Below are 21,351 nucleotides of genomic sequence, written 5' to 3'. Positions count from 1 at the left end.
TCCCTCTTCAAGCCCATTCTGGTTCTAGGAGACAGCAGGGAAGAGGGCAGTAGGGATTTGGCTGGCCTGCCCCTTACCTGAACAGCCTATTTCTGCATCCCTACCTCTGTCTCTGACTACTCAAACCCTTCCCCCTCCTTCCCCTTGCTGCCCATAAATCACTGGATCTCTCTCATGGGTCAGCTTCCTGACCACTGCCTCCATCACAAACTTGTCAAGGCCTTGCCAGTTGCCCTCCCACCGTGATATAAGATCTGTCTAATTTGCACATTCCTGCCTGTTGAGTAACTGGGAGGGACAGCCCATCTGTGGATTCCCTCCATCCCCAATGAAGGTCCCATGAAGGTCCATTGTCACATTTTCTCCAAGTTTTCTGCTGTTACCACCACAGCTAAATTGGGCTAGGGGCCTGTGGAAGGCCACTCTGGAAGGTTCGGTGGGCTGGATTAGGTCGTTAGTATGGGCTGGGGTTCCCTGCTTCTGGCTTAGGGCATACTTTCAGTTCGTGTAGGATACTTGCACTTCTTGGGAATTGCTCCTGCCCTGCATGAATGGAGTGCAATCTAGGGCATGCTTCATGCGCCCCAGCAGGTGAGGAAGAGCTGTAGGGGCAGGCAAGCTGTCTTTAGGGAAGTTTGTTTGGCGTTACTGATCCTCTTACTGAGGAGCTGATAAGATTCCCTGGAACACAGTTTGAAAAACGGCTGGCTTATATAAACATTAAATGTGCATCCCCTGCAGATCTGCATTGCTTCGTGCCACAAAGGAACTTCAGAGCTCGGCAGAAAACTGTGAACCGCCTCATGCAGCAAAATGACTATAACCAAAAATATAAAGAAGTTGACACACTTTCCTTAAGCCCTCAGCTGACTTGCTGGCACCGAAGGTAGCTCACTGGGAGACAATATGCCTTGCATGCAGAAGGTCCCAGGTTCAGGGAGAAAACAATATCTGAAATCCTGGAGGGCTGCTGCCATTCTGCATAGACAAAATGGAGCTAGATGGTCTGACTTGATATAAGGCAGCTCCCCATATTGCTATATTGGGCCTAGATATGGGAAGGCCTGGAAAAAAACCAGAAACATGGGGGTGGACACACAGGGTTTTCCCCATTTTTTCCCTGAAGCAGTTGAAAAACCCCCTGCCCCCCCTGGGTTTTTTTTTAAACCAGTATTTTTACCAGTCCCCCCCCCCCCAGGCCTTCTCATCTCTAACATTTTGGCCTGTAGCGGAGAGCCCCCATGAATTCAGAGCTGGATGGAGTGGCAGATATCGCTAGAGTAGCTCCTAGCCAAAGCAAGGGAGGTGGCACTCTTCAAGTGGGTGGCCAGAGGCAGATGTATAGCCAGGTGTCCAGTTAAACTCAATAGTGGAAAGAGGTGTGTCCATGAGACTAACAGCTGAAACCACAGATAGGAAGTAGATAGGATCAGGTACTCCCAAGGAACATCAGGTTGCTCTCTAGAAAGGCTAGAGACCTGTATACAAGGTAGTATGTTGCTTGAGGCAAAGGCCCGAGACTAGTACTGTTTATGTGATTAAGAGTTGTCAGCCCTCTCTTTCTCTGAGTCATAGAATCATAGAATTGCAGAGTTGGAAGGAACCCCAAGGTTCCTCATCTAGTCCAACCACCTGCAATGCAGGTACCTCAACTAGATCATACATGACAAATGGCCATCCATAGAATCATAGAATCATAGAGTTGGAAGAGACCACAAGGGCCATCGAGTCCAACCCCCTGCCAAGCAGGAAACACCATCAGAGCACTCCTGACATATGGTTGTCAAGCCTCTGCTTAAAGACCTCCAAAAAGGAGACTCCACCACACTCCTTGGCAGCAAATTCCACTGTTGAACAGCTCTTACTGTCAGGAAGTTCTTCCTAATGTTTAGGTGGAATCTTCTTTCTTGTAGTTTGGATCCATTGCTCCGTGTCCGCTTCTCTGGAGCTGCAGAAATCCAACCCAGAGTTGGCCCGTCAAGGGTGCAGGCCCAGTGTGTGTGTGTGCAAAAATCATGCCTCTCCACTCAGGCTCAGAGTGGTTAAAAGGTCTGTCCATGCATTCCTCTTGTGCTGCTCTTCCATAGCTGTGGGAAACTGGGTGAGGCATGCAGGCTTCTCTGAGTGCCTTGGCGGAGGAATCTGGTCACTGGCATGGGCCGTTGCAGCAACCCTGCAGGGTCCCCTCTCCAGTTAGAAGTGGGGAGAGTTGCAGGAGGAGGAAAAACGGGGGGGGGGGGAGGAAGGAGACCAAAGAGAAAGCAGTGAGTGGAGGGAGGGAGAGAGAGAGAGAGAGGCAGGAACAGAGAGATGGACCAATAGAGATGGAGGAGAGCAGACCCAACCTTGATGGCCACAGAGGAAATCACTGGGTAAGTGGGAAAGGTGGCAAAAAACTTTTTTACAAAGGTTCTGGTACATTGTCTCTTCCAGCTTCAAAGGTACATACATCTCCTTTCCAAGGGTACAAGGGAGCCTAGGTACACCTCTGACCCAACCTCTGCTTAAAAACCTCAAAGGAAGGGGATTCCACCATCTCTTGTGGGTGTCTCCTTAGAATAGATTTTCCTGGGATGGAGGAACAAATTGTCTGGACTCCCTGTATTCTACTTGGAATTTCTTTTGAGTTGTGGTAGAGGCCTGGTTCTCCTAAGCCTAATGTACCATCCAGGTCCCTCTCTCTCCCCTTTCCATTCCTGCAGTTCTGCCTGACTGCCTAGCTAAACTGCTTCAATCTGCAGCATAATCTATCACTAGATTTCTCCCTCCTCCATCTCCGGTGCTAAACAATGTACGTGCAAAAAGCAGATCTGACTGCTAGATCACGTCTATGAGGGAGATGAGTAGCTGGCACCACAGCCACTTGAAAGACAGTGATGGTCCACAGCAGGAAATAAGTCCATTCATCTGTAGAACTTAGGCCCTTTGCTGTTACCTATCCTTTGTCCTACTGTCCCACTGGCTGAAGCTGATGGGAGTTCTAGTCCCAAACATCTGACAGGTACTACATTGGGGAAGGCTGATGAGGCCCAGTACTATCTACTCCCAAGTGGCAGTGATTTTCCCAAGCTCTCAGGCAGAGAAAGACTCTTTCCCAGCCCTACTGGCTGATGCCTTTTCCCAAACTAGATAAGAAGGGCTATTCTTGGAACCTTTTAAGCCAGCATGCACCTGCTCCATATGTTAATACTTTGCAGATGCAAATTTGCTTGCCCCACATATAACATCAGGTGTAGGGCAGGCTGCTGTGTTTTGGGGGTGGGGACAAATTAGGATATCTGCCATGACCAGAAATTGGAGGTTGCCTACCGCTCCCACCATTATGGTGTATAAAGCAAAACACAACCAACATTTGTGTATTCTTTATCATACACATTGTCCATCAGTATTACCAAACTCTTTGCTGTCCTTTCCCCCTCTCTTCTGTCTTGCAGAGATGCTGGCAGGTTATTAAGGGACAGAGCCGGAAGCAAAAGTAATTGAAACTGCTGGAGCCTGAAATAAAATAAAGGAACGCCCGCCCCAATCTTTCCCCCCTCTTTCTTCTAATTTTAGCTTAAGGAGCTTCACTGGGTCACATCGATCAGTTCCCTGGGTCATGAGAAGTTTATCGCTGTCCAGAGCTTGGCTGATAACTCGGGGGAAATAATTTGGTGTCTAATTAAACTGGCATTTAAAATGCGCCAAGTCTAGTAAGTGGCATATCTCCTCCCTCCCCAAGCTGAGTAGTTTTTTAAAAAAAAGAAAAAGGGAAGCTGCTTTGACATAACCATTTGCGCTAAAGAGAGAAGCAGCAAGACTTGGGTGGGCCAGAAATGTCCTACTGTAGTGTGCTGCACTCTGACTTTCTTTTTGACAGCTTTATAGCCTGTAGAGAGATAGGGGGAGAGAGAGAGAGAGAGAGAGAGCTTTTACACATGTGCATTGTTGAGTTTCTTTTTGCCTTGGGTGTAGAAGAGGGTTTGCCACCTGCCCCTAGAAAAACAGAATCCTTTTTTTGGAGGAAAATGTCCCCTGTCTGGTTTGGACTTCATCCCCCCTTTTTTGAGGTCCTCATCACCACCCTCAAAACTGTGTGGGTGGGTCTGACAGCTCTTGTCCTTCTCAAGGTGGCTCCAAGTTGACTGAAACCCCCCAAACCCTATACTCTACAGTGCCACTTCTCTTCCTCCCACCCTTGCAATGACTTTGACCTTCCAAGCATAATGGATGGCTCCCTCACTCCTTTGTAGGTGGGCCATCACGAGCCCCAAGGGAGGCAAAGAGGGAGAGGGAGAGAAATACAGGGCTAGCCAGCAGCAGTGCTCAGAGGAATGACCAATGGCTTCAGTATTCTCTACACGAACGCACAGAGTATGGGAAACAAGCAAGAAGAACTTGAACTCTTAATACAGGTTGGCAAATATGACCCCAATAGGCCTAATTACTGAAACCTGGTGGGATGAGACTCACGACTGGAATGTAGAAATTGAGGGGTACAACCTGCTTATAAGAAATAGATCGAACAGGAAGGGAAGAATAGGGAAGATGTGTGCATTTGAGAAGAGACCCATGACTTGGAGCATGGAAAGCAAGTTGAGCGATTATGGGTAAAAATTGTAGGAGAGGGAGACAGCAGTCCTTAGTGTGAATGTTTGCTATAGGCATCCAAGCCAGACCTTCACTCCCCCCCCCCCCCAATCTGTTGGAACTCAAACTCTGCCAGGAATGTAGAGTCCAACAAATTCTTCCACAGCCTCACTAGCAATTTCATTACCCAGAAGGTGAAATAAGCAACAAGGGAGTCATCTTTCTTGGGCCTGGTCCTCACTAATGGGGAGAAACTGATCAACGAAGTGAAAGGATGGGGAACCTTGGGAGGAAGTTTTCAGTTGGCAGTGGTGCAGCAATAAAACTGCTAGCACATTCACAAAGCTAAGCAGGATCCAGTATAGTTTGAAATTGAATGGGAGACTGCATGTTGAGGTTCCTGCATTCCAAGGAGTTGGACTAGATGTCCTTAGGGTCCTTTCCAACTCTACAATTCTGTCATTCCGTGATTCTGTGTCCTCATTGATTTCATTATAAACCAAGGGAAAGTTGAGTGTAGTCAGACATGCACACTGGACTTTAAGAAGGCTGATTTCAAAAAGCTTAAGGAACTACTAGGTAAAGTCCGATGGTCAGAAATACTCAAAGAGAAGGGAATCCAAGATACATGGGAGTTTCTTAAAGGTGCAATACTGAAGGCATAAAGGCAGCCAATTCCAAAAAGAAATAAGAGTGGAAGGCACCTATAGAACCAGGTGTGGCTAAATAAGGAGCTGACGAATGAGCTGAGATGTAAGAAGGTCATGTATAAGAAATGGAAAAAAGAAGAAATCAGAAAGGAAGAATATACAGAAGTAGTCAACAGCTGCAGGGAGGTCAGGCAGGCCCAAACTCAGAATGAACTGAGGCTTGCAAGACAGATTAAAAACTTCTTTGGCTATGTTCAAAGCAAAAGGAAGAGCAAGCAAGTAGTAGGTCTTCTGTGTGGGAAGATGGAGAAACGCTATTGGGTGACAGAGAGAGGGTGGAACTGCTCAATACCTACTTTACCTCTGTCTTCACCCAAAAGGAAAGCAGTGCCCAACCTAGTGATACAGAATAAACAATACAAGAAAGAGCTGCAGCCCAAGCAAGAAAAATAGGTGGTAACGGAACACCTAGCTAATTTAAATGAATTCAAATCTCCAGGGCCTTATGAGCTGCACCCAACAGCACTAAAGGAGCTTGTGTATGTAATCTCATAGCTTCTGTTATAATCTTAAAGAACCTCACCTGTTCTCCAAGAGTTCTCTAAGACTGGATGCAGGCAAATGATGTCCCCATCCCCATATTCAAAACAGGGAGGAAAGAAGTCCTAGGTAGCTACCAACTAGTCAGCTTGACATTGATACCAGCAGTGCTTTTTTTCTGGTACTCAAGGGTATGCAGTACCGAAATTTTTGCTTCTTCAAATGTTAAAAGTGTAACACTTACTATAACAACTTCAAGGTGAGTACCAGCACCTTTTTTTCTTTTCTTTTGTTTAAAGCACTGGATACCAGGAAAGGTCCTGGAACAGATCTTTATAAACAACTTGGATGAAGGTATTGAGGGGATGCTCCTCAGATTTCAGATGACATCAAACTGGGGCAGGTAGCTAATGCTGCAGAAGACCTTAACTGGACCCAAATCAGAATTCAATATTACCTTAACTGGTCCCAAACTAACAGAATGAAATTCAGTAGGGACAAATGTAAGGTTCTGCTCTTAAGCAGGAAGAACCAGTTGCACAAATATAAGATGGGGAGGGGCACCTGGCTTGCCAGTAGTACATTTAGGGGTCTTAGTAGACTGCAGGCTTAACATGAATCAACAATGTGATGTACGTGCAAAAAAAAGCTGATGTTATTCTAGACTACATCATTCTGCCTTGGTCAGACCACACCTGGAATACAATCGTACCTTGGTTCTCGAACAGAATGTGTACCGGGAGTCCATTTGACTCCCGGAACCGTTCAAAAACTAAGGTGTGGCTTCCAATTGGCTGCAGGAGTGTGCTGCAGCCAAGTGGAAGCCGTGGAAGCCATGCTGGACGTTCGGCTTCTGAAAATTGTTCAAAAACCGGAACACTTACTTCCAGGTTTCGATCATTCGGGAGCTGATTTGTTCGGGAGTCAAGGCATTTGAGATCCAAGGTACGACTGTACTGGACAGCACAGTTTAAGAATTACATCAACAAGCTGGAAAATATGCAGAGGAGGGCAACCAAGATGATAAAGGGCCAAAAAACCAAGCCTTATGAAGAATGGTTGAAGGAACTGGGTATGTTTAGCCTGGTAAAAAGGAGACTGAGAGGAGATATGATAGCCCTCTTGAGATACCTCAAGGGCTGTCGCATGAAGGAAGGAGCAAACTTGTTTTCTCCTGCTCCAGAGGCTAGGACCCAAACCAAGGGATTCAAGTTAGCAGAAAGGAGATTCTGACTATCAGGAAATGCTTTCTGACAGTAAGAGCTGTGGAGAAGAACAGTGGAAAACTGTCATGGATACTTCATCTGAGATTCCTGCATTTCAGGGGGTTGGACTAGGTGGTCATTGAGATATCATCTCATTCTATGAGAGAGGTCTCCCTGCAAATCTAGTTCTTTCATTGTGCACTTCTCAGAGGCTTCATGAAATTAGGATGGGACTACATTGGGCTGGAATACTTGGACACTTTTGGTTTTAAATGTTCTATACCTCACCCATGTATTGGATTATGGCAGTGTGCTCTGTGTGGGGCTTCCCTTGCATTTGATCTGCAAACTGCAGTTAATGGGAAATGCTGCGGCATAATTACCAACGGGAATGATAACTTGTCAGCATGTAACACTTCTGCTCAGAGACCTGCACTGGTTGTCGATTTGCTACAGAATCAGATTTGAGATCACCTTACCCTATATATGTCAGTTCGATCACCACAATCTGCGGAACTGGCACTATTACGGGTACAACATAATGCCCGTTTTGCATCTGTAATAAATGGATCTTTTAGTATGGCACTAAAAGGTTTAGAAATCCTTGCCTATTTGCATCAGACAGGCACCTTCACTATTAGTGTTTTTGACACCTTCTGAAAACATTTTTGTCTAGGGAAACCTATCTGGATATATAGAATGTTGATGTGCTTTAACCTGTTTTTCGTTTATCTTTGATTTTAATTACTCCTTGAATGTTTAAATAGCTGGCTTTAATTGATTTTACAATAATTTTATTTTTTTATGCTCCTTGTTAACTGCTTTGCATTTTTTTTTTGTCAAGCAGTATGTAAATTTCATGTCATAAATAATTTGATGAAAATGTATTGGCACAATGAGCAGTATATTTTCCAAGAGCTCAGTTGGTATATATTCGCACCCATCACATAAGCTGCCCAGCTTTCATCCCCCAGATTCCTCATCTGCAGTTTCTGCTTTTCTCCTGGCTACTTTTTGATGCTTTTTTTTTGAAATGTGGTGTTTTATCCACACCCCACTTCCCTTTAAATGGCTACCACCTCCTTTGCCAGCACTTGTTCTGAACTAAATTTGGTGGCTTGTCGTGTTTTCCTTGTAATGCTGCTCGGTAGAGGTGGGCAGGAATGGGGAAGAATATGGCTTTGTTCTCTCTCTCTCCCTTCCCTCCCCCCCCCCCCCACATTTCCTTGCACCACCAGGGTTTCTTTTGATACTGTCACTGCTGTTTTTTTGATAATTTTTATTTTTTTGAGCGTCCAGCCACATGCTTCCTGCCATCATTTGTCTGACTAGGGTCTTTGTAGCCTCTGCCTGCCAAGCTCTCTGGGCTGAACGTTAATGGTTCCATGCCATTTGCCATGTGCTTTCAGCATGGACCGTTCCTCAGTAGTAAACTGCATGGATCTGTGAGCCACGCCCAGCTTTTCAAATGGGACAAAGCCTTTGTAAGCTCACCTGTCTCTTGAGGTAATATTGAGTGTCCTGCTCAGTGTTCCTTTAACACATGAAGCTGTTTACCTGTCCCTCCCAAGGAGGAGAGCTTTCCATAGTGGCCCCTTGAGATTGTGGAACAACTTACCCCGCTGTGTGATTTTTGTGCACCTCCCTTGGGATTGGTTTTGAGGATGAGAGAGATGTAGCTCTTGGTGGGAGTCTTAGACTGTTAGAAGGAACAGCAAGGAAAAGAAATGGAAAAGCAGGATGCAAATTTGAGAAAGAAATCATATGAAACTTAAGAGAAGAGGAGACGAGTTGGTTGGTAGGTAAGAACCAAGGTCACAGGTAGGGAATGAAGCAGATGAAGCTGAACTGAATGAAGCAGATGAAGCACCAACTCCTAGGGTCCCAGGTCCCTTCGGTCCTGCCAACAAAATGTTTGAGAGCCCTGCCAATAAAATGTTTGATGGGCATTACCGTACTGTATTTCTTTCTTTTCCATGTTTGGACCCCATTTCCCAACAAGCCCTGTAAAGGAACTTGTACTAGGCTTGCTGGATGGCAAGAGACCTGGGATTGGGCAAAAACCTCTGACATCATTTATGATGGCCTTTGTGATTGGAGCAGAGAGAGACGAGAGGGGAGAGAATGCAAATTGCTTGCTCCATGGGGCAGGTTCACAGAGCTCTGCCAGGAGGAGAGAGGAAGCAGCTCCTGGTCATTCACCATTTTAAACAATTCAACTAGGAGTGCCTTATTCAGATGACTGGAAGATAACGCTCCCCACCTATTCTCATTATCATTCTTGTTATTAATCAGCCCTTTCCCCCATAGTCCCAGGGCGGTTTACAACAATTGAACACAATATTTAACCACAATTTAAAACAAAATATTTAAAAGCATTTTAAACACCTTACTGTCAGAGAAATAAGGCAGGTCCTAAAAATATGCCGGAGCAGGGAGACACATAATTTTGCAGCCCACCCTCAATGATTTGGGGCTGGTGGGGGGAGAGGCAACCAGATGCTAGAAACTTTGGTTTGGGGACAGTTGGGTTCAAGTCCCTTTTTAGCTGTAAGAATTCAGAGTATTATGTCCAGTAGGAGTGACTTAACATAGGGAGGTGAACCACCTAAATCCCCATTTTGAATAAACTCTAGTCTAAAACATGCATTGCAAGTTCTATAGCACCACATTTGATACACAGTGGAGGCAGCTGCGGCCCTTAGCTTGCCTTGGTGCCACACACCTTTTCCACTGCTTTCAGCGTAGTGTTGTCTGTTGGCAGGAGTGGTGGCCAGGCCTGTGGTTCAGGGGCTGAAGGAGGTGCTGGTGGAGAGGAAAGCCTGAACAGGATTCTGGTCCCAGTGCAAGGTGTGCGCACCACCCACCACCATGGAGCAGGTGAAGGCACTGCAGGTGATTTAGGATGAGTGCAATGACCAAGCCTAAAGTGGGCAGGGTTTATCTAGCCCCCTTCCATATTTTATTCAAGTTGGTGCCCATGAGCTGAAATATTGATCTCTTCAAGCATCATCTGGCAGTTGGTCTGGACTCTGTTGTGAGGATATTCTAGCACTAGATTTCCTGCATGAAGCCAGAAGCTGGGTGAGCCTATGAGGCCTTCTTTGCCTCTGATTCTTTGTTCTGTTCATTTCCCCAAATTGTTAGTGGAGATTTTGACCGCTTCATCTGCCTCAGAAGCATTACCCCTCTGAGGTAAAGGGGAACCAACTGTGGCCTGCAAAAACACAATACTTGTTAGAACACAAAGTGCTTATTTAGCTGTGATTAGGCAGGCAGGTAGCTGGGAAGGCAGCTGCTAATCTGTGAATAACCCGAGATCCCCAGAAGGAACGCGTTGCAGGTGGTAGAGAAATGAGGCATTGTATTAGGGTCTGTGGGGGGTAACCAGGAAGGGAATATCTGTGCCAGACTAATAGGGAGGTTTGTGAAAAGGATGCTGTTCCCCCTCTCAATTACTTTGTGCCTATGAGGTGGCCAGTATTTGTAAGTATGGCCCTTCCTTGTCCCTTATTACCCTATTGTACTGTGTTCTTCCCTGGTCCTTGGCATATCTCCTGATGACAGCAGGATCTGTAGTTGTTAAGTTGGAGTCTTCAACATAATGTCTTGGGAAAAGGTTGTTGGTTTTGGCCCAGTTTTCCAATTTGTTAAGATTGTGAATCATGATTTTATCTTCACTGCATTGTTTTCTGTTCTGGACATGGGGTGGCTAAGTGAACACCAGCAGTTTTTACTTCTGTGTCTGCTAAAGTTATCCAGCATCCCTAGTGCTAGCCCCCTCCTCCAGCCACCGCTCTCTACAGCAGGCTTCACCCAACCTGGTGGCCTCTACGAACCTTACCCAGCATGGTCATACTGGATGAGGTTTATGGGAGCTGAGATCCAAAACACCCAGAAGGCACCAGGTTGGAGGTTTCCCTACAAATGCTCTCTTGAGTTTGCATGGGGAACGCATTTGGCTCTCTGACGTCTCTCTCCTGCCACAAGCCTTCTATAGTGTCCTTGTTTTTGCTTAAGTTTGGAGGACTAATCTTCCTGAAACTTGCTAGATTTGAAAATGTCTGTCTCCACTTTCTTGCCCTTCCTTATCAGGAAAATGAAGAGTTTTCATACCAAGTGGGTTGCAAGAGTACTTTGACACAGAACCCGTAGGCTGCACACTGCCTTGTTGTGTGGGGATGGCGGAGCAAGGCCAAAATTTGACGCCACGCCCTGCCCTCGCACTGCCTTTCCAAAGCTGGCTTAGTGAGGCTCCAAGCTTTGGCGATGAGCCACAAGGCTCTGACTAACTAGGCTTTGTGAAAGACGTAGGCAAAATCTAGGAACCTGTCAGAGCACTCACACCTCCTTCCCAAACCCCAGCTTACCCAATGTAAGGGCTGGGGGGGTATCAGATGATTCCGAGGGCCACCCAAAAAGCACACTGGACTACTCTGATCCAGAGCAAGCTTGCCTGAAGTGTTGTTAGACAGAATGATAGTAATGAAATTCTCTCTCTCTCTCTCTCTCTCTCTCTCTGTGTGTGTGTGTGTGTGTGTCTGTGTACTGATTGCAGAATTCAATTTTATACAAAATTTGTGCTAAGCATGTTTTTTAAGAGTCACGCACATATGCAACCCTGGGTGTGTCACTTGTTAAAACGCCTTGAGAAACAACCTCTCTGCAGAATAGTTCCACTGTTCCGTTTGGTGTTTCATCCTCTTCCGTTCCCCCTCCGCTGCCTTTTCTTTCCAGTTGCCCCATTTTCGTTCTGCGTCTGGATATTTTTAGCCTGCTTTATATATCTGTTTCTCTGTCCTTCTCTCTCTCTCTCTCTCTCTCTCTCTCTCTCTCTCCCCACCCTTCCCAGTTTGCTTTTCTGTCAGAGGCAGCGAAACTGGCATTTTCTCAGTTTTCTCATTCCCACCCCCCCTCTCTGTTGGGTCTGCCTTGCCATTTCTCCATCTGTTTCTGCTTCCATTGGCTTGTTCACACCATCTTGTTTACTTGCTTATTTAAGTAAATTCAATCTTGGTGTTTTCCACCTAGTCTTTTACTCTCTTTTTTTGGTACACGTCATGTAAAGGTTCTGGGGATAGAACTACAGCAACATGTTCTGCTCTTTTTAATGTGAATACAGTGGTATTAACATTTTCCAGAAATAATTTCAAGGAAGGGAGGAAGGAACTCCTCTCCCCCCCCCTTCCCACCTCCACCCCCACTCCACCTAATGGGCTGATTTTCAGGCTCAAAAGTGAGGACTGTGTTTCTGGTGATGACTGAGCAGGTGAGCATCAGAAGAGCCCCCCTGGATCAATCCAGTGGCCCATCTAGGCCAGCATCCTGTTCTCACAGTGGGAAGCCAGATGCCCCAACAGGAAGCCTGAAAGCATTACTTGACTGCAATAACACTCCCCCCTCCTTCCATTTCCAAGCACTAATAAACAGAAACATACTGCCTCCAGCAGCATTCTAGTCCTTATTGTTAAGAATGTAGGAAGCTGCCTCATACAGAGTTGGGCTGTTGGTTCATCTAACTCAGTGTTGCCTACTCTGACTGGCAGCAGCTCTTGGGTTTCAGGCAGGAGATCTCTCCCAGCCCAGCAAAGATGTGCCATTGGGGATTGAGCCTGGTACCTTCTGGATGCAAAGCAGATGTTCTACCACTGTGATGTGACCTGATGACTTTTAGGCAATTTGCACTGCTGCTTTGAATAATACAGCAGCTGCTGACTTAAACATAGAAGATGTGATGTTGTATTCTGATGTTATCTCAAGTGAGAAGATCAGTGGCAGGTGTACTACAACCCTATGTAGAGACACACTGAGATTCAGTGGTTAGTTTGTCAGACTAGAACAGGGGTCAGCAAACTTTTTCAGCAGGGGGCCAGTCCACTGTCCCTCGGAGATTGTGGGGGGGCTGGACTATATTTGGGGGGGGTGAACGAATTCCTATGCCTCACAAATAACCCAGAGATGCATTTTAAATAAAAGCACACATTCTACTCATGTAAAAACACTAGGCAGGCCCCACAAATAACCCAGAGATGCATTTTAAATAAAAGGGCACATTCTACTCATGTAAAAACACGCTTATTCCCGGACTGTCCGTGGGCCGGATTGAGAAGGCAATTGGGCTGGATCTGGTCCTTGGGCCTTAGTTTGCCTACACATGGACTGGAACCTAGGAGACAAGGGCTCAAAGCCCCACTTGGCCATGAAGCTGATTGAGTGGCCCTAGGCCATTCACAGCCTTTTAGCCTAACCTACTTCACAGGGTTGTTGTGCGGCTTAAATGAGGAGGATGATAACCACGTACATTGCTTTCAGCTCCCTGAAGGAAAAGGTGGATGATAGATATATAGTAACAGTGACTACAGTTTGGGAAAGTGACCTGGGAAACCTGTTTTCAAACCTGTTTTGTCTGTGATCCTCACTATGAGTGGCCAAGGCACTGTTTCCACATAACCTCCTCACAGGGTTAAAAAGCCTTCTCTTTTCATTTTGCTTTGCTCTTTAAAAAAATAGTACCTACCACCATTTCTTGCTCTCAACTATCATTGAGGCCCAAAAGACTTCCCTGTGTTTTTCACAGGTCACACCTATATCCCTTTGCTTATGCATGCACATCCCATTCAAAATAAATGTTGCCCCACATTAAAATAATCAGCATTAACAGTGTCTCCCAGTCGCTCTTGCCAAGCCTCCCATCAGTCCCCTTGGTCTCTATTCCCACTCCCTCAGAAACATGGAGTTATTTCCCATCTAAATCAGCACTTGGTAGACTGCATGGCCTGAAGAAGCCCATCACCACACATTAGAATATATTCAGTGTGACAGGGTAGGGTTTTTTGTGTGGGGGTGGTCGAGCAGCGCCATGTTTGTCAGTAAAGTGGGCATGGAACTCCAGATAGTAGTGTGAATTTGAATATTTTTCAAGAGGTAAAATAATAAGGGTGGGAGATGAGTTGGAAAATATAAATGATTTGGTTTGGGGTTTTTTTAATTAACAAATCATTCTTCTGTTCATAACCTGTGTGTGTGTTAAGCACAGCTTTTGGCACAAAGAAATCAGCAATCACTTTTACGCTGAAACCAGAGCTTTTCAACACCTCATTAGCAAACCTCATTATTTCAAGCAGTAATTATTTGGGGGCTCCTGGAGCATAATTAAGCAAAAACCTGCAAGAGATGACTGGCCGGCACCCTTTCACGTCTGAAGCAAATCTTTGCAGCAGTTGCATTCGTGTAACCAGCACCCTTGATCATTTAATTTGCCTGCTTTCCATTTTACCTGTTGGTGACTTGTCCTGCTGGTTATTGGCACATGTTGAAAAGTATGGCTGGATCCAGATAGGGGTAAGGCTGGCAGAGGAGGTCTGCTGATGAGGAAAAACCTGTCAATCAAAGGCAGGGGTGGGGAACCTGTATGTAGCCTTCCAGGCGCAGTCAGACTGCAACTCTCATCATTCTGGACCAGGGGTTAGCAACCTTTTTCGGCCGTGTACCGGTCCACCGTCCCTCAGACTATGTGATGGGCCGGACTATATTTGGGGGTGGGGGGAAATGAACGAATTCCTATGCCCCACAAATAACCCAGAGATGCATTTTAAATAAAAGCACACATTCTACTCATGTAAAAACACCAGGCAGGCCCCACAAATAACCCAGAGATACATTTTAAATAAAAGGACACATTCTACTCATGTAAAAACACACTGATTCCCGGACCGTCTGCAGGCCGGATTGAGAAGGCAATTGGGCCGCATCCAGCCCACTGGCCTTAGGCTGCCTACCCCTGTAATCTGGACCGTTGGCTTTGGTGGCTTGGGCTGCTGGGAGTTTGAGTTCAACAACATCTGCAGGGCTGCAGGTTTAACAGCCCTAATTGAAGGTATCTTGTGGTCTTGACTCTACTTTTCTTAATTCCCCCTTTTAGTATTCATTAGCACTGTGTGACATACTGCAGGATGGGGCTATTGTAAAGAACAGTGATGCTAGCAATTGATTGCACAACTGAGAGGTGGAAGGTGATGTGTGCATGTTCTTGGGTGCCTTTTAATATTTTTTTGCCTCAGCTGTCAAGTGTTTGGGAAGCCACTTGCAGTAGGGCAATCTGGTGTTTAGAAGCTGCATCAGGCAAATTCGATTTTTCCTCTCTCCTCCCCATTCTCCCCCTTGCTCATGTAACTTACCAGTTGCTGGATGGCGAAATGGAAATGCCCTCCATTCAAGGGTTTTGAGAAGAAGGAGAGGAGTAATAAATACAGTGATGGAAAATTAACTGGATATGACATTGATGGAGCTTGGGGGGGGAAGGCTTTGGGAAAACTTCAGTCCTGGCCTCTCTTCATTTCTAGCAAAATACTCTGCATATGATTTGGGATGAAATCAGAGAATGATACTATTAAATTTACAGTACTCTCTCTGAAAAAAGACTGGGGAAAACGAAAATGGGAGGTCCTAGAGGAGGAGATTGGGATTCTATCATAAATACAACAGGAAACAACAGAATTTGAACATAAGGAAATGGGCTTGAATTAAAGTATATAGAATGAGGAAATACGGAATACTATTCCAATATGTACTCACTTATTAGAGGGATCACATAGTGGAGGGATTTTAACATGGACATGTAACCAGCAGACAAAAAAATAATAATCAGAAGCCCTTTTAATCTATCTCTAATATTTCTTTTGTCTTTTGTCTTTTTTTCCTCCCTCTTTCTTTCCTTTTTTTCTTCTGTTTCCTTTTTCCTTTTGGAGCCCTATGTTTGGGGCCTTTGTTAGGTTTCGGGGATTGTGTGCTCATGGGGGTGGTAGATGGTTGATGGAGGGCCCTGGGTGGGAGACAGGGTAATGTTGGTCTCCCAGTGTGAGAGGCTGGGAGGAGAAAAGAAGGATCCCAGGTGAGATCTGGGAGGGACTACTACCCTCTGTAGGTGGTGGGGGCTGAGAATTGCCTCTAGGAGAGGACTCCATATTCTACCTGTTCTTTTTCTAGTTTTTGTAGCTATTATCTTATTGTACCGTGGAATACTTTTATATGGGGGGGTTACACCCACACATCTACACTTACTTATAAGTTGCTGGAAACTGCAGGAGGGGAGAGTACTGTTGTGCTCAAGTCCTGCTTAAAGGTTTCCTACAGGCTTCAGGTTGGCCACCTCAAGAACAGGATGCTGGACTAGATGGGTCATTGGCCTGATCTAGCAGGGCTGTTCTTAAATTCCTGCTGTGGGGTAAACCTACAGCTCTACCAGCGGACAAAGCTAGAGAGACTTAATTGAACAGGCACAGGGATCTTTTTTTAAAAACAACAACAACCCACAACTTTAATAGGCCCCTTGATGTATGCAATTCAGTAATGAATGGAGCAAAGAAACAGCAAATGACAGTCACTTGCTGAGACTCTCTCTCCTTGTGGATTTTAGTAGGCCTCTGTGGGGAGGGTGATGTGTGTTTGCATGTGTGTGTGTTTTTCCCTTTTCATTCTTATGACACTGTATGTGCCAGACTCTCATTCTGACCTTCCTGCCACCCATGGCTAATCTAGATTTTTGCCTGTATTCCCTTTCTAGGACTGAGTTTGCCCTGAAAGAAGCCATGTCGACAGGCGGCATGGAGGATGACATCCCTCAGGGAGAGAGGAAAACTGTCACGGACTTCTGTTATCTGCTGGATAAATCCAAACAGCTCTTCAATGGCTTAAGGTCAGTCAGTTTCAGGTGTTTTGTGTAGGTAGGGTTTGAGCTGGGGGAGAAACCAACAACTCAAAAATTCTGGAATCTGGCAATCTAGATTCCTTACCGGGAAAAGTTTAAATCTACAAACTGTATTAATTATGCAGATTTTGCATTCCTCGTGTTTTGCGCAATTCTAGTTTTGCTAATAACACAGAGCTCTGCAGTATGCTGAATCTCCACTCCAACTCCAGAAACCTTCCTGAATCCACCCCTCTGGCTTCTGAAGCTTTATCTAGAAGTTCTCAAGTGCTTGGCAGCTACCACAAGGATATAATACAGTATGTGATTCAAAATAAGAGATGACCCGAACACCCTCAGTTTCCTGAAGTGTGTACAGCTTACAGGATTCTTGGTGTGGAGCATTGGGTTGCCTTCATGCAGAATATAATGTTTTTCCTTGGGAAATGAGTACATAACATAGCTGACATAAATGAGCAGAAGGATTTGGGGAGATGAAACAGGAGACTGGGCAGTGACTGTGTCCATTGCAGGAAAAAGAGCAGGGATTACCAAATGAAGCCAGATGGGTTTGTGTGTGAAGAAACTCAACTTTAAAATGTGGAAGAAAACAATTGGTCTTCAGGCTTTTTCTTTTCTTTTTTCTTTAAAGAGCTAGAAGTTATTTCTTTGGAACATCATTTTAGTCAGAGGCTGTGTGTTTGTGGCTTTAGAAACAGCGACCGCCCAAACTCGAGGATTCTGCCAGAGCTGTCAGATTGTCCTTTAGATATCGTGTCTGCTATACAATTGCAAAATCTTGGTGCCTCTGTGTTCTGCCTCCTTAGGGGGACACTTCTATTTTATTCACATTTTTATCCTTCCCTTAAGGATCTCAGAGTGGTATTCATGATTGTTTCTTCCAACCCCATTTTATCCACCCAACTGACTTTCGTTCCCTTTCAGCCTAACCTGTTTCAGAGACAGACATAGAGAATGGCCCTGTTGGCATGTTGGAAGGCATTGCTTTCCATTCTGCCCTGTAGTCATTGCATGACGCACTGTTTCTGTTCTGCTGCAGTTCATTTTCTATCAAAAATAGTTATTTGTCTCGCTGTCTGCTGTGGCAAAATTATGTAACTTGCTTAAATAGTTATGTAAATTATATTGTCATTATGTTATTCCAATCCGAGGTGGGAATGCAGTCAGTTACGTATCATTTGCAGACTGAAAGCAGCAACAACAGCAAATGCCAATCATGTTTGCTGGATTTATTTCAGTTCCTGAAATGGGATGAATAAGTGAACATTAACAATTTCTGCTGCTGTTTCTGTTTTCATCGGAATTCTCTGATCTCTATTACCCAGTGAGCTTTAGCCAATGATCAGAATCCAGGTCTTCCTACTGTGAGTCTCCCAAAATATCTGGAGGGCCACAGGTTTCCCACCCCTATGTTGTTTTGAGGAAGGACCACAGCTCAGTGGTAGAGCATCTGTCTTGCATGCAGAAGGTCCCAGGTTCAGTCCCTGGCATCTCTAGAAAGAACAAGGACTAGGGCAGACCCCCATCCAAAATCCTGGATTGCCTATGGTCCTATGTGTTAAAGACTGATCCTTGGTTATAATTAGATGCAATAGGAATTTGTAAAGTGCTGAAGATACCTCAAACTTTGGTGCATGTGGTATGCTCAAAATGGGCACACACAGCAAGAATTTGTCTCCCATAAACTGCCTCCGCAGCCTTGACCAGTTGCTTGCTCCAGTATGATGATCCTGTACCTTCCTGCTTTAGAGCTAATATTCACAAAGAGCTGTTCAAGTAAGGAGAGGGCTTCAAAGTGCTTCAAAGCCCACTACCTGTTGCTATAACTTCAATGGCAAGCTGAAAAAAACCAAATTAATGAAAAGCAAGATAGTGATCTGCCCTGTTGCTACTTCATTGGCAGGCATCTAAGAGGTGTGCATCCAAGAATCCTCTCATTTAAACTCTTTTATGTCATACTGAATCTGCTCTTCCCCTTCCCTCTTTTAGTCAAGGTGACTCTGGCAGTTGTTTTATTTTTTGTGTGTGGCTCAAATGTTAAATTCCTCCCTTTGTGCCAGAGGCATCCCTTATGTGAAGCAGCCTCCTATAGGCAGCGGTTGTTGTTTTTGACACTGTCAAGGTCCGCCGAGTGGAAGGTAGAAAGAAGAGTCTGTTCTGGGAGAAAGGAGCCAAGGCTCTTTAGCAAGCCCCCTTGGAACCTGCCTGAGAGCTTGGTATAGTGAAATGGTGGAGGTGGTGAACTGCATCTTTTCACAGTTAAGCTTATACCCTACTTTTCCATATGCAGTTCCCTTCTGTCTGAAGTGGTATGACCCAAAACTACCTTCTCATCCTGCATAATCTGAATGAACACACGGTAGAAGAATGAGGTGGTGGAATCTTGGGCTGTTAAGTATTTATGTAAACATCAGTGATGACTGATGCCCATTGGGACTGATAGAGTGAAAGACTGGGAGCTCAACAGTAGATGGAGCCAGAGCCAATAACAGATGGAGCTAGGGCCAACCAATTGTAGTTCTGCTCCCACCCTCCTGCCTGCTGAGTTCCACAAGGGCATCCCTGAGGCCAAGGAGGATGAATACGGCAGGGAGGTTCTCCACCTTGACTGGTTGTGAGCCAGAAGGTAGGTAGGTGGGGGCTAGCTGAGGGTGGGCTGAGGTTAGTGGGGCAGTGCCCCCTATTAGCCCAAATGAACGAGGCTCCACTGGTAAGCATGTATTTAAGACTTTATACCCACTTTTCAGAGAAGACTGACTCTCAGTATGGTTTATAATCACACTCACAGAAATGAAATATTGAAAACACATAAAATAACCAGTCACATCCCGAAATATATATAAGGCAAGATATCCCATTTCAAACTGCAATCAAACTAACTTCCAAAGGCCACATCAAAGAAAAACATATTTAAGACCCATTTGAAAGAGACTAGAGATGGGCTTTGCCTTGATACCACTTGGAACTGAGTTCCGTAACTGGGTCTCAGCTCCTGATGTCAGGCTTCAGAAGCAGGTTCACGTTATTAAATGTTCCACTACATGATTTTCTTTGTAAATACATGTTATTGAAGTCCCACATCAGAGACAAAGGTTCTTGCCTTGCCTGCTTCAAGCTACTTCTCTACTCAAAGGAGTGAGGGTTTTTTTTTTTGTCTTGTCTTGTTTTGCTTTGCTTTGCTTTGCTTTTTGCTTTGTTGTAATGTGATCTCCCTTCCTCCCCTCACAGTGGTACAGTCCATGCTGCGGCCTCATTGCCACTTCGTTCAGCTGTGCACACAAAACTGCTTCTTGTAGAAGAGCTCTTGAGTGCAGGCATTTATAGACTTTGCTGCGTGTGTGTGTGTCCTCTAATCATGCATGCACGCTGTCTGGTAAAGCAACCTGCCTGCGAGTGAGAGGTGGAAAGGGGTGGGTGCGCTTCTGCAGAATTCCGGCTGTATCTTTTGTCTCAGAAAAACACGAGCCAATACATTTCTCCAGAAATGAAAACTGGAGCAAATGGTACTGTGTTTGACTGGCTCTACAGAGAGCCTGGGCTTGGTGCCTGCAGGCCTGTGGGGATCACTTGGTGTTTGCTGCTCTTGGCTCAGGTTCACTCGCTGGTGCCTGTGGGTAAGCAGCAGTTACCTGAGTTACCATCTCCCAGGATAATAGGGAGTGTAAGAGCAGGAAGAGGAGGTACAGAGCACCAGCCGACCACAACAGCAGTATCTGTTTACAGTGGCAAGTGGCGGGGATTGGATGGTGAATGTCAGTCAATATCCAGCCTACTCTGGACTGGCTGTTTGCTTTTAGTGTTAGACCAAAAATTTGGAGCGAAATAAATCTCGCCCGTTGCTTTTTTCTTTTTAAACAATTTTTATTAAAAGATTTTCCTTGTTTACAAAAGCACATGCACTGTCTCTTTTTTCAGGTTGTGTTTTCTGCCAGCTACATTTGTTGTGAGACATTGGTGTTATATGCAGTATGGGGTTGGAAAGAAAATAGGGGTGGGCAGGGGAGAGGGGGGGTGGTAAAGCTTTTGTTCTTTTACTTAGTGTATGTGTAGGGGTTTTGTGTCAGCGCCACTTCGGTAGGTTCTCTTTCTATTCTTGTTATTTTTCCTTGGTGGTGAGAGAGGTTGGGGTGGCCTAGGGTGTGGTTGATTGTCTTTGGTTGGCTTCAGTTGGCTTTGTTTGTGCTTGTGGGGGGGGGGGTGTTGTTGGATTAAGTTAGCCATATTGAATTGTATGCTGTTGGTGGGTTTGTGTTGTTGTCTTGTTGGGCTGTTCATGTGATAAAGGGGAGCCATACCAATCCAGCCCATTTCTGACACTGCTTCATCTGGTCAGTGACCGAAATAAAACAATTCAGTCATTCATTCTGACACTGCTTAAAGAACTAGGTTGTAGAACTGAAAGAGATGGTCATGGAGAAAGTGCTTGCAAACCCCCAGGGGTCTGGCTTACTCCTTTAATGCTGAAGAATTAAGTTCACCCATTCAGCTTTGAAATCAAGTTATATGAGCAAGGACCCACACATTTTAGAGTGGGGTGGGGGAGCTGGGTGTCCTGGAAAGCAAAAGAAGGGGAAAAAATGTATGGTTTCTATTGACCCAGCCCTGGTGGGAGGATCTGATGTCTGATGCTGCACTGAGCTTTGGAGGCACTCAGGTTACCTTTGAAGCCCAGATGAGATCA

At 45.3% G+C, this 21,351-nt stretch overlaps 1 protein-coding gene and 1 long non-coding RNA gene across 8 annotated transcripts in view; both read left to right on the top strand.

Moving 5' to 3' along the window:
- LOC310669698 overlaps positions 1-21,351 on the top strand; it is a 173,191-nt gene that overhangs the window by 99,040 nt on the left and 52,800 nt on the right. The window lies entirely within an intron of this gene.
- SCAI (suppressor of cancer cell invasion) overlaps positions 1-21,351 on the top strand; it is a 75,635-nt gene that overhangs the window by 21,823 nt on the left and 32,461 nt on the right. For 6 of the 7 annotated variants that reach the window (XR_014507209.1, XR_014507210.1, XM_083423708.1 and 3 more), the window contains one exon: positions 16,527-16,658. Coding sequence is in view for 5 of the 7 variants with exons in the window: in XM_083423708.1 (XP_083279834.1) it covers positions 16,527-16,658 (132 nt within the window). In the remaining 2 variants the exon portion in view is untranslated. Of the gene's footprint in view, positions 1-7,110; positions 7,542-16,501; positions 16,659-21,351 lie in introns of those variants that run through there. The other variant, XM_083423710.1, reaches the window with a different exon arrangement.

This window comes from Podarcis tiliguerta, assembly GCF_965153285.1.
Source record: "Podarcis tiliguerta genome assembly, chromosome: Z".
In the NCBI taxonomy this organism is placed as follows: Eukaryota; Metazoa; Chordata; class Lepidosauria; order Squamata; family Lacertidae; genus Podarcis; species Podarcis tiliguerta.
Note: the sequence above shows the minus strand (reverse complement) of the source record. Positions and strands in the feature narration are given on the sequence as shown.